This window comes from Piliocolobus tephrosceles, chromosome 13 (assembly GCF_002776525.5).
Source record: "Piliocolobus tephrosceles isolate RC106 chromosome 13, ASM277652v3, whole genome shotgun sequence".
NCBI lineage: Eukaryota > Metazoa > Chordata > Mammalia > Primates > Cercopithecidae > Piliocolobus > Piliocolobus tephrosceles.
Window position 1 is genome coordinate 10,735,155 of NC_045446.1, and position 14,002 is coordinate 10,749,156.

Sequence of the window (14,002 nt, forward strand, 5' to 3'; positions counted from 1 at the left end):
TCTTGCTGTTTTGGTGGGATACAAGTGGATGACTTCTTATTCTGCCACTTTGCTGGCAGCACACTTCTGAGTTTGACGTTTTTGGATTCCACAAGTAAGTTAGATCTTGCGGTCTTTGTGTTTCTCTGGCTGCACTTGTTTTAGGTACTGTTCTTTACAAAATTAAGACTGGATTCCATGGTATTACATCCAGCTAATTATTAGAATCATGATTTATAGCACATGACTTTCAAAAAATATCTGTAGCTACATGGCTCAGGAGGGTTTGGATAACGGGCTATGCGTATCCATGTCCAGGAAGAAGCTCCTTTGCCACAATTAGGAGTGAGAATTAACCCTAATTTCCAGCATTTTCCCAATGATTTCAAATGTATTCCTTAGTTCTCTGATTTATTTTTTTTCTTTTTACAAAATTCAATTCAAGAAACACTAGACAACAAAGAGTGAGTTCACTGATAATCCTATTTCAAAACGATAATCACTGCAAAATATTAACTAGGTCTTTGAAGAATGCTTCTGTTACTCCAAGTCAAATGGAAAGGAAGCCTGTTCACTCATCTCACCGTAGTAGATTTTTCTACAGTTGTGCTCACTATACTTCTCCAATAAAAATATTATTCGTTGGGCCACAAGCACTGGTCTGTAGTTTTAAAGACTCATGAAGACCTGTGGGAAATTCTCTTCCTTGAAACATCCTGTTTTATGAACGGACCACTATCTTTTGGGGTGATGCATAGAAACAGATGCCATGTAGTCTTCATCATAATGGGCTATGAAACATTTCATTAGGCACAAGAGTAAGACTGGATAAACTCATGATATCCATTATGGAGGATTTCCTGGAATATCCTCTTTCCCACATTCCTGCGGGTTGTCATGTCTTTACTTTTTGATCCCTGGGAAGGTGTTTTGAAGCTGACAAGCAAAAGAAGTCTTAAAGACAATTTTCTTCAAAAGCTAAATTGACAATATAACTAGAGGGTCTGTGCAAGAGCTAAAGAGTTTATCAAAATAAGTTGAGTATTAGGGAGGGGTGAGGGTGGAGGAGTGACTGTGGGTCTTGGGGGAACCAGAACCCAGTACTCACCTTTAGGATACCCCATGGAATCAGAGAACTCCTAATAGCGTGGTTGCAAATGGAGGTAAGTGGCCACACCAGAATCCCCATTTCAAAGCCTCATTGTGACGGGAATGGTAGAGTTGCAGCACTGAGTGTGTGCAGACTCAGTAGTTACATGATAACCTCTAAGCGGATAACTGATAACCAGTGCAATCTTCCATCATTACTACTTTATTTCTTGACACACTCTGCATGTGCCTGTGGAGTCTAGAGAGCTTTGATGTGAAAGATTTGTGGAAATAATTCCTCAAAATAACTTACTTGCTTTTTTTTTTTTTTTTTTTTGCCGACCCAGAGGCAAAGTGGAATTTAAATTGAAATTTTGTTACTGGTAGCAAATAAAATGCGATGTTACATCTGTATTTGCAGACAAATACTCTTATCTATTAAATCTGTGTGATGTCTTTTTTTCATTTCTTCTGTGCATTCAGAGCTTCTAGCATACTGCTTAGTTGCTATTACATGATGAATTAATAATTTTTTTCATGTTATGAGTTTTCTCTTCTTTTTAAAATAAATTTAATTATGTATATTTAAGGTATACAACATAATGCTATGAGTTATATGTATGTGTGTGTGTGTATATATATAAAATTGTTACCATGGTGAAGCAAATTAACATATCTATCAACTCATATAGTTAACTTATTTTTCACTCTGTGGCAAGAACACCTACAATCTAGTCATTTAGCAAAACTTCTGAATTCTATGTTAGCAACTATAGTCTTCATGTTGTACCTTAGCTCTTTAGCCTTGTTTATCCTATGTATCTTGTACTTTGTACACTTTGACCTACATCTCCCCATTTCCTCCTTCTCACCTTGTCTCTGGTAACTGCTGTTTTGTTCTCTATCTCTATTTATTTGACCTTTTTTCCCACATATAAGTGAGGTCATGCAATGTTTTCCTTTTTGTATCTGGCTTATTTTATTTAGCATAATGTTTTCCAGGTACATCCATATAGTGGCAAATGGCAGACTCTCCTTTTATTTTTATTTTTCTATTTTTATAATTTCAACTTTTATTTTAGATTTAGGGGGCACATGGGCAGATTTGTTACCTGGATATATTGTGTGATGCTGAGATTTAGGGTGCAACTGAATATCTCCATTTTAAAGGCTGAATATTACTCATGTGTGTATGTGTGTACACATTACAGTTTCTTTTTTCATGTATCTGTTGATGGACACCTAGATTGTTTCTGTATCTTGGTAATTGTGTATAATGCTTCAATGAACATGGGAGCGCAGATGTTTTTACAAGGTGGTACTTTCATTTCTTTTGGGTACATACCCAGAAGAGGGGATTGCTGGATCAAATGGTAGTTCTATCTTTAATTTTGGGGTGGAACCTTTTCTTTTTTTTTTTTTTTTTTTTGAGACGGAGTCTTGCTCTCTCGCCCAGACTGGAGTGCAGTGGCCGGATCTCAGCTCACTGCAAGCTCCGCCTCCCGGGTTCACGCCATTCTCCTGCCTCAGCCTCCGGAGTAGCTGGGACTACGGGCGCCCGACACCATGCCCGGCTAGTTTTTTGTATTTTTTAGTAGAGACGGGGTTTCACCGTGTTAGCCAGGATGGTCTCGATCTCCTGACCTCATGATCCGCCCATCTCGGCCTCCCAAAGTGCTGGGATTACAGGCTTGAGCCACCGCGCCCGGCCGGAACCTTTTCTTTTTAATTTTTATTTTAGGTTCAGGGGATACTTGTGAAGTTTTCTTACATGGTACCATTATAGTGTTTTCCCTAATGGCTGCAGCAATTTACATTCCACCAACAGTGCCTAAGTACACACTCTTGACGACATTTGTTAACTCATCTTTTAAATAATAACTATTTTAAGGAATATAAGGTGATACTTCATAGTAGTTTTGATTTGCATTATTCTGTCCTCATGAATAGTGATGTTGAGCACCTTGTCTTATACTTGTTGGCCATTTTTATGTCATCTTTGGAGAAATATCTATTTGGGCATTTTGTCCATTTATGATTGAATTATATGTTTTCTTACTAATGAGTTGTATGAATTTTTACATAAATTTTGGATATTAACCTCTTATCAGATATATAGTTTGCAAGTATTTCCAATCCATAGGTTGCCTTTTCATTTTGTTGTTTCCTTTGCTGTGCAGAAACATTTTGGCTTAATGTAGTCCCATCTATTTATATTTGTTTTTGTAGCATGACCTTTTAGTGTATTATCCAAGGAATGGAATTGTTGCCAAGGCCAATGTCAAGGAACTGTGTTTTCTTCTTTCTCCTATGTTTTATTCCAAGAGTTTTATGGTCTTACATGTGGGTCTTTTATTCATTTTAAGTTGATTTTTGTGTATGGTGTAAGGTAAGGATTCAATTTTATTCCTTTACGTGTGGAAATACAGTTTTTTCTAGCACCACTTATTGAAGAGGCTACCCTTTTTCCATTGTGTCTTTCTGGTGTCCCTGTCCAAAATTAGTTGGCTGTATATGCTTGGATTTATTTCTGGACCTTTTATGCTATTCTATTTCCAATGGGTTTACACACATCAATTTACAAACATAAATGTTTAGTCATGTGACTTTAGTCCTTTGAAAATTATATGTTCTTGGCATTCCCCAATGGTATATTGAATCATGTATTCTTTTTTCATAGGCATAAGAAATCTAAATATGCATTCTAAAATTTATCTTTTATAATTTAAAATATAATAATAATTTATAATTTTTTTTCTGAGTGGATGTCATCTGAATTTTAAATATATGGACATTTTTTATTTCAATAGCTTTTGGGGTACAAGTGGTTTTTGGTCATATGGATGAATTGTATACTGGTAAAGTTGGAGATTTTAGTGCATCCATCACCTAAGTAGTGTATGTTGCACCCAATATGTAGGTTTTTTCCCCCTCAACCTTCTTCCCCTCCCCTTCTGAGTATCTAATGTCCATTATACCACTCCATATGCTTTTGTATACCTGTAACTTAGCTCCCACTTATAGGTGAGAATGTACAATCTTTGATTTTCCATTCCTGAGTTACTTCACTTAGAAATAATGACCTCCAGCCAATTTAAGTTGCTGCAAAAGACATTATTTTGTTTCTTTTTATGGCCGAGTAGTATTCCATGATGTATACGTACCACATTTTATTTATCCACTGATTGGTGGCTGGGCACTTAGGTTGGTTCCATATTTTTGCAATCGTGAATTGGGCTGCAATAAACATGCATGCAGGTATCTTTTTGATATAATGACTTCTTTTCCTTTGGTTAGTGATATGGTTTGGCTGTGTCCCCACCCAAATCTCATCTTGAATTGTAGTTCCCATAATCCCCACGTGTCATGGGAGGAAGCCGGTAGGAGGTAACTGAATCGTGGGGGCAGTTACCCCCATGCTGCGGTTTCCATGATAGTGAGTAAGTTCTCATGAGATCTGATGATTTCATAAGGGGCGTCCTCCTTTGCTCAGCACTCATTCTTCTCCTTCCTGCCATCATGTAAACAAGGAAGTATTTGGTTCCCCTTCTGCCATGATTGTAAGTTTCCTGAGGCCTCCCTAGTCATGCAGAACTGTGAGTCAATTAAACCTCTTTCCTTTATAAATTATTCAGTCTCGGGCAGTTATTTATAGCAGTGTGAGAACAGACTAATACAGGTAGATACCCAGCAGGGGGATTGCAGGATTGAATGGTACATCCACTATTTTCTCTACTACTCTTAATTCTTTGAAAAATCTTCATACTGTTTTCCAGAGAGGTTGTACTAATTTGCATTCCCACCAACAGTGTCTAAGCATTCCCTTTTCAACACACACATGCCAACATCTATTGTTTTTTTTTTGACATTTTAATCATGGCCCTTCTTGCACTTAAGCATTTTTTCATATTTTTTTGGCTGTTTGTATATCTTCTTTTGAGAATTGTCTATTCATGTCCTTTACCCACTTTTGGAGGAGATTGTTTTTTTCTTGCTGATTTGAGTTCCTTGTAGATTCTGGATATTAGTCCTTTGTAAGATGCATGATTTGTGAATATTTTCTCCTACACTGTGGATTGTCTGTTTACTCTTCTGATTATTTCTTTTGCTGTGAAGAATCTTTTTTTAATTTAATTAGATTCTATTTATTTATTTTTGCTTTTGTTGCATTTGCTTTTGGGGTCTCAGACATAAATTCTTTGCCTAGACCAATGTCCACAAATGTTTTTGCCAGATTTTCTTCTAGAATTTTTAGGACTTAAATTTAAGTCTCTGATCCATCTTGAGTTGATTTTTGTAGATGGCAAGAGATAGGGATTCAGTTTAATTCTTCTATATGTGGCTATCCAGTTTTCCCTTCACCATTTATTGAATAGGATGTTCTTTCCCCAATTTATGTTTTTGTATGCTTTGTTGAAGATAGGTTGGTTGTAAGTATAGGGCTCTATTTCTGGGTTCTCTATTCTGTTCCTTTGGTCTATGTGTCTACTTTTATACCAGTACCATGCTGTTTTGGTTACGATAGCCTTGTGATATAATTTGAAGTTGGAAAATGTGATGCCTCCAATTTATTTCTTTTGCTTAGTATTGCTTTGGCTATGCAGGCTCTTTTTTTGGTTCCATGTGATTTTTAAAATTGTTTTTCCTAATTCTGTGAAAAAATGATATAATTTATAAAATTTTAAGCTGTTGCATATTCCTTGTTTCAACTTAGAATACACTTACAAAGAAGAAAGTTAAATAACTTTGAGGTCTACTATGAAAATTTAATGTTTTTAATCATTTTGTTGTATATTTTTATAGATTTTTCCCATAATTTCTTGGGTTTTCTTCACAGAAGGCTTAAATGAGTAGTTGGTCAAGTATACATATGTTTATTTGGAATTTGCTTTCCTATTCAGAACATTTTTTTCCTCTTCGAATTTTGGTAGCCAAGTCTCCTTTGAAAGCATGGTTTATTTGTTCCATTTAACTTATTCTCAGCTATATTGAAGTATGATTGACAAATAAAACTTGCATATATTTGAGATGTACAGTGTGATGATACATGTATGTATACAATGTGAAATGATTGTCATAATCATAATCAATAATTGGCATATTGGTTTAGGAAATGTGATGGTTAATATTGAGTGTCAACTTGATTGGATTGAAGGATGCAAAGTATAGTTCCTGGGTGTGTCTGTGAGGGTGTTGCCAAGGGAGATTAACATTTGAGTCAGTGGACTGGGAGAGGCAGACCCACCCTTAGTCTGGGTGGACACCATCTTATCAGCTGCCAGTACAGCTAGAATAAAGCAGGCAGAAGAAAACAGAAAGGGCAGACTTGCTGAGTCTTCTGGCCTTCATCTTTCTCCCATGCTGGATACCTCCTGCCCTCAAACATCCGACTTCAAGCTCTTCAGCTTTTGAACTCTTGGACTTACGCCAGTGATTTGTCTGGGGTTCTCAGGCTTTTGGCCACAGACTGAAGCCTGCATGGTCGGCTTCCCTACTTTTGGGGTTTTGGGACTCGCACTGGCTTCTTGGCTCCTCAGCTTGCACATGGCCTAGTGTGGGACTTCATCCTGTGATTATGTGAGTCAATTCTCCTAATAAACTCACTTTCATGTATACATATATCCTATTATTCTGTTCCTTTAGAGAACCCTGACTAATGCAGGATATAAAGTTGAATTGTTAGTCATTTATTTCCGATTCGTGGGCTAATGCTATTTATTCCATAATTTGGTGTTTCCTCTAAGAATGCACAATGCTGAAATTGTTACACATTAAATGGTATACATACTAAAGTCTACTTTTGAATTTCTTTGTTTTGTAAATGCATCTTCTAACAATGTTATGAATATTACAGCTTGCGATAAAGCTCGTGTATCTACCCCACTTACCTGACAGTCACATTTTCACTCCCTGATCTTCCTTTTTCTGAACCAAATGTCTACTATTAATTCCTAGGTAAAGTTGAATTTATTTTTCAAGTTTTTGTAAAACATCAGATTTTTCATTGTAATTATCCCACCAGTTACTCTATCAAATAATTGAAGAAGAAACATTGTGTTTAATATTATTCAATCTTCCTATCCAGAAACTTGCTAGGGACCTGCAACTATATAGTCTACTATGATTTATTTTAAAGTGTTATGTAATTTTCTTCAAACTTTTCCTATGATTATTTGTAGATAGCTTATATTTAGTTATTTAGTACCACAATTGTGAAGTGAATCTACTTATTCACTATATCTTGTTATTTATTTTAATTTCTCTTTCTTTCTTTCTTTCTTTCTTTTTGAGACAGCATCTCGCTGTGTCACTAGGCTGGAGTGCAGTGGCCCGATCTTGGCTCATTGCAATTTCCGCCTCCCGGGTTCAAGTGATTCTCCTGCCTCAGTCTCCCAAGTAGCTGGAATTAAAGGCATGTGCCACTATGCCCAGCTAAGTTTTGTATTTTATTTTAGTAGAGACGGGGTTTCACCATGTTGTCCAGGGTGGTCTCGATCTCCTGACCTTGTGATCTGCCCGCCTTGGCCTCCCAAAGTGCTGGAATTACAGGTGTGAGCCACCGCGCCCAGCCTTGTTATTTATTTTCTAGATTTTGCTAGTGTCTAGGAACAGTCCTGATTGTTCCCTTCATCTGGCTCGTTGATGAGCAGTCAGCTCCTGGAATTCCTTAAAACTGTGTTACTTTCATGCTGGGACCCTCCTGCTTTGGTTCTCTGGAGTCTTTTCTCCTGGAACAAACACAAAGAAACCAACAAACAAAAAAATCACAAAAATGAAAAGACATGGACTAAGCATATAAGTCCTGCATTCTTTAGGGCATGTTGATTCTTTGTCCATTAGCTTTGGTAAAAACCATATCTCTGTCCCCAAGGGACTGAGTGAACCTTGTGAAGTAAAAGATGAAGCTCCCAGATTAGGATCTGGGAAGGCAGCTTAGATACCTTCTACTTGTCATCCTTGGACACCTGGTACAAGCTTGTCCAGCCCATGGCCCACAGGCTGCTTGTGGCCCAGGATGGCTTCGAATGTGGCCCAATACAAATTCGTAAACTTTCTTAAAACATTATGAGATATTTTTGTGATTTTTTTTAACTCATCAGATACTATTAGTGTTAGTGTATTTCACGTGTGGCCCAAGACAATTCTTATTCCATTGTAGCCCAGGGAAGCCAAAAGATTGGCTATCCCCGCATCCGCAGACTCTTCAGTGGCCTAGTAGTCAGGCCTGTAAGCACCGGCAGTCTCAGACAGCTATAGACATCCATTGGCTTGCGGGTTCCCCAGGGATGAAAATCTGGCGTTTGGATCTCTGCATGTTTGTAAAATACCTTCAAGAGTGTGCATATCACACTAGGGCAGGGAGGGAAGAGGAGACCTAATTTTGGTTGCTTCACTACAAACCTTTGACAAGCTGGGCAGAGCTGGTCTGTGTGATCTGGAGAGCCTCAGGGGATGTCTGAGGTCACTGTGGGAAGGCATGAGGCTGTACCTAGACCTAAGGCACTGATTACATGGGAAAATCCTCAGTCTATGCCTTTTGGGAGGACAGTGGCCCTAAATGGTATTTTGCCTTCCTCCGCACAGACCAATAGCACACAGATCCTCTGAGGGGCAACTGGGCTATTTACTCACTCATTTTTCTCATCCTGGATGGTGTCAAACAGAGGCTTGTTCCTGGTTTCAGGAAGGAGGAGGAAAGCAAAGCCAGAGATGAAGGGGAAGACTCCATAGATGATCCAGGGCAGGGGTGGAGAATATACACTTAGGATGATCATGAGGGGAGCCAGGGCTCCTGCAATATTAGCAAAGGTTGCATTGATTCCCATAGCTCTTGCCCTTTGAGTGGAAACAGCAATACAAGAATATCTGTTAAAAATTCACACAGGCAATTTGTGGATTATCATTTTGCTCTAATTACGGGGAAACATTTAGACACACAGAGGTGATGAAATACTCCTGTGTTTGAAATTTTCACTTTTATTTGCTAGCAATTAAATTTTCAGGTCACAAGTGCATTAGATGCATTTTCATCATTTAGGAAATACTGCTATCCTTAGCACCGACCTCTCAGGTGGCTCAGAAGGTTGTGTGGGATGCTCTAATACATCAAAGGACTTAACACAGTGGCGAAAAGTCAGCTTGAGATAAAGTTGGTCTATAATTATTTGTGTTTATGACTGTTACAATTTACTTTCTTAACTAACCAGTCTTAGATTTCTTCCCACAAAAAGTGTCAATTATCTGAGAAAGGTCCATTTTGAACCTGACAGGGCATACATAAGGTTTTGTACCTGATTATGGTGGGAATTACTTCATTTCCATGGGCAAAAGCAAGGGTATTGGCAAGAGAAGACGCTCCTAAACCCAGTGTTGCCAAAACCTCACGCAGCATCTGCATTTCTGGAGAAAGGAAGAACACAAGGTCTTAGGAAATTTGAGCTGAAGGAATCAGCATCCCCCAAGCTAGAAGTGAAAAGGACTGTATTGGAGGTGTTTGCAAGGTTAAAATGTACTGCAGGGAAACTGCATAGAGGCAAAGAATGTGCTGATAGCTGAGAAACGTGATTTATCTTCCCCTTGAGGCTTAAACAGTGAATAAAAAGGATCTGAGCTATTACTTCACTTCTCACTATATATCAGAGATACGCCATAGCAAGAGAGAGGCATGTAAGTTGAGCTGAATGTTTTTTCATTTATTCTGTCCAGGGACTCCTCTGCCTGCCTGGTAGAACTGTCATGTGTGCAATACTTGGGAGTGTAAGACCCATCCATGTTCTCCTGGACTTTAAAACCTAGGTACATACACAGTATTCACATGGGGCTAGGGTTGCAGAAGACAGTCATAAAAGATCAGGAGTTCTACGTTAGGAGAGAAGCTAGACAGTATCAATGTTTTAAGGATCAGGAATAAGGACCTCGAAAAGAGGAAAAAAAGTCAGACTTTAGAAAGCACTGAAGGGAAGTTTCAGAGTCTTGTTTCTATCCAGCTGAAGAAATCCTGTAATAGCCTCAGGACACTGGAGGGTTCTGTTGCTTTGTAGCACACTTGGATCATTGCTGGCATTCAAGAAGGGGAGCGGAGCACACCAATCTGGGATCCTGTTAAATACATTACTACACTAAGAGTTAGGTGAAGACTGGTGGCCACCTGGGTTCCCTTACTTATTACATATGATCAGTTAATTTCTTAAAATAGAATCTACAAGAGGCTATTAACTGACAGTTTCTTCATTTCTACTGTACAGTTCTTTACATAAAGATGGGGCACTTTTGTTCCCTTGAAGTCAAGATGACTCCCCTAAACCAGGATTGTAGTTCAGGTGACCTAATACAAGGCCCACAAGTAGATACATGGGAATTAGGGAGTACTTTGTCACTAAAGCTGTAGTAATAAGAAAAAGCCCGGACAGAGGAAGTAGCAGTATTATGTCCTCATGTTGGGAAACAATGACAAAGCCTATACCTTATACTCATTTAAAGTTTGATCGGCCAAAGAGTAAGTAAGTGATTGCTGTTGTAGAGAAACCGTCAGAAATAAATGGCTTCAGTTTCTTAGTATTTCTTGAATATGATGAGGACAACCATATAATAGAGCCAACCTTTCCTCATCTGTGACTCGTTTTCCAGCAACTTGTGGCAGACTCTGTCCCAGATCCCCAGATTGTTGTCAGGAAATCCTGAGAACCCCATTCTCCCTTTCCTTTTGGCTTCAGATAGGTGTGACCAGTACAATCCCTGAGAAAAGAGGGAAAGGCATATTCTTTCTTCCACCTGTGATCTTTTCTCACCTTGTGGCACAAGTACGATGGCCAGAAGGCAGATTGCCAGTAGGAACATGAGAAGCATCTGGCTTGCTCGACGGTTCATGTATTTCAGTGCCCAAAGTGCAACACAATTGGCCGAGAGGATGACTCCACCAAAGAGAGTCTGCAACAGAAGAGAGTCTGCAACATTGTTCCCCAGATGCTGGACGTTGAGATTAAGGCCAAAATAGGCCATGAAGTTTGCAAATCCGTGGTGATTAAAAAGGAAAGGCACATATTATAATCTGTGCAGCCTACATCCTACAAATGAGAATAATATTGGCCCAGGCAGCTAGGGATTATTAAAGTATAAAGGCTGGGTCTATTTCGTGAAATATTTTCTTGCAACGTGATTTTAAAAAACCTATTAAGTGACAATGATAACATTATGGAACTCTTTGTGAAGAAGTTATTAATACTAGACAAGAGGCTGGAAGTTAGATGCTTAAATATGTTCAGAAAGGGATACAGACTGCATCTTATGAAGCAGGATAATTTCTGAAGAGTTTTCAAAGGTACCTTTGGTAGCTTCTATTTGATAAAAATGAGAGAAAAGTATTATACTACCTATAAAGATGATGACCAAAGGTGTGGGAAGAAAGTTCCATTTGAAAATGCTGCCATATTCCTCCGCAAAAGCACACCAAGTCTCAAACTCACATTTCAACCACCAAGCTCTGTCTCTCAAAGCTAAAATAAGCGTCAAAGAGAACTGAAGATACCACAATATGCTGATTTTTAAATTACCATAAAATGATGGTAAGATCATGATGGTCATAATTGTCATTAATTTTTTGGAAGACAGCAAGTGTTTTATGGATGATTAAACTACAGGGCCTGGGATTTATTTATTTATTTATTTATTATAACTAATTGCTTTTATTAGTATTCTAAAGCCAATTTGCTCACATGACAACAAAAACCACTGCAAGACAATTCACTATTCTGAGGACCATAAAATTAAGAGTAAAAATGTACAAATATTAGTCAAACTCCCAGTGAGTACCTCAGGGGCTGAAATGTCCATTTACCTCCATTACAATCAGAAACGTCACTAAAATGTACGACTTATTGAGTGACAGATTGTATATCCACAGCATTCACTGTGTAGGTGGTCCTGTGTAGTAAATCCAGAATGGAACAAGGAAGCCTATCTTTATATTACTTATGTTTAATGGCATATAACCTGATGATGGTTTTGTTTATTAGCATAGAAAGGAGTCAATAACTTTTATTATGTATTCAGTATACGTACGTATCTTATTGGAGGAAATTCTTACGATTTTATGTTGTCTCATCATTCATTTTGATTACAAGTTTAACTTTCTCACACCACAGCATGGCTTAGTCACCCTTGACACAGTTTCTAGTTCTTACACCACTTCCAAATGGCTCAAGCCAGATGCCAGAGATAACTTAGAGGCATCTCTCCTGCCTAGCTGACTGGGTTCCCTGTTTTCCTGTTGCTTCCTTTGAATGAACTATTCAGGCATTTGCCTGCAAACTTTAAGGAAGTGACCCACACCTCATTTCCTTATATAAACTGCTAGTTGCCATGTATTCCTTTTATTACTATTATTATTGTTATTTCAATAGCTTTTGGGGAGCAGGTGGTGTTTGGTTACATGGACAAGTTCTTTAGTGGTGATTTCTGAGATTTTGGTCTCTCTGCCAGTTTCTTCATTTCCACCTCATCTGACCCGGGGACAGAACACTGCCCTCCCAATTCATTATTCTCTCCTTTCCCAGGATCTGTAAGTAGACGTCTCTGAATTTGTTTCCTCTTGTGGCGGTGTACTGAATTTATGCTTTCTGTCTGAAAAATTAGGGGCTGTTTCAGGCTGGGTTTTCCCTAGGTCTGCAGTGAGAACACAATGTCAGGCAACCAGAGCCAGAGCAACGGTCAGGCAGACATAAACTGGATGTGGGTCAGACAAGAGCCCCAAGGGCATCTGCCAGTATAAACAAGCTTCCTGTGTGAAGGTTCCCCTGGTCACGGGTCTAACAACTGGGCATCAGGCCATCCACTGAAGGAAAAGTGTTGTGTGAGCACTGTAAACCCCTACATCCAGCTCCCATTCCTTTCCTTTTTAGGGCAGGGTTTTTAACCACTCTGGTACTGAAATCTGAATTTAGCTAGGGGCTCTCAAAACACTTATTTATTTTTAAAATATTGTGATAAAAATACATAACATGAGATTTACCTACTTAACAAATTTTTAGGTACAGTCTAGTATTCACTGTAAGCATAATGTTGAACAGCAGATTTCCGAGACATTTGCATCTTGCATAACTGATACTTTATGCCCTTAAATGACAAACTCCCTATTCCCCTCTGCCCCTGTCCCAGCAAACCACCATTCTACTTTCTGCTTCTATGTGTTGACTTTTTTAGATATCTCATATAAGTGAAATCAGACAGTGTTTGTTCTTCTGTGCTAGCCCAAGGTTCATACCTGTTGGGTATGACCTTTTTCTTTCTTTTTTGAGGCTAATATTCCATCATATGTATATAACATAGTTTGCTTATTCATTCATATGTAAATCAATAGTTAAGTAGCTTCCATATCTTGGCAATTGTGAATAATGCTACAATGAACATATGGGAGTGCAAATCAATTCTTTTTTTGAAGAATTGAGATCCCATAAGTGAGAATACCGAATCGTATGGTAGTTCTAACCTCCACAGTGTCTTCATGGTGGGCGTAGCATTTTATATGGCCACCAACAGTATACAAGGGTTCCAATTTCCCCATATCCTTTGAACACTTCTTATTTCTTGTTTATTTATTTTTGATAATGATAATCCTAATAGGTATAAGATACTATTTCATTTTTTATGTGTTTAATCCTCCATAAAACACTTCATATTTTATATCCTTTTCTTATCTTTTTATCTCTTTTTCTTCCCTAATTGCTCTTGTTAGGATTTCAAGTACTATACTGAATAGAAGTGGTGAGAGTAGAATCCTTATCTTGTTCTTGATCTTAAAGGAAGAGTTTTCAGTTTTTTATTTATTTATTTATTTTTTATACTTTAAGTTCTAGGGTACATGTGCATAACGTGCAGGTTTGTTACATATGTATAATTGTGCCATATTGGTGTGCTGCACCCATCAACTAGTCAGCAC

General features: G+C 38.2%; 1 protein-coding gene across 1 annotated transcript in view; it reads right to left on the reverse strand.

The window, feature by feature from the left end:
- Positions 1-7,735: 7,735 nt before the first annotated feature.
- The window catches only part of LOC111522424 (solute carrier family 22 member 9-like), a 35,823-nt gene continuing 29,556 nt past the window's right edge, over positions 7,736-14,002 (reverse strand). The window contains 4 exon segments of the mRNA XM_023186528.1: positions 7,736-7,796; positions 8,701-8,904; positions 9,360-9,468; positions 10,857-11,081. Coding sequence (XP_023042296.1) covers positions 7,736-7,796; positions 8,701-8,904; positions 9,360-9,468; positions 10,857-11,081 — 599 coding nt within the window.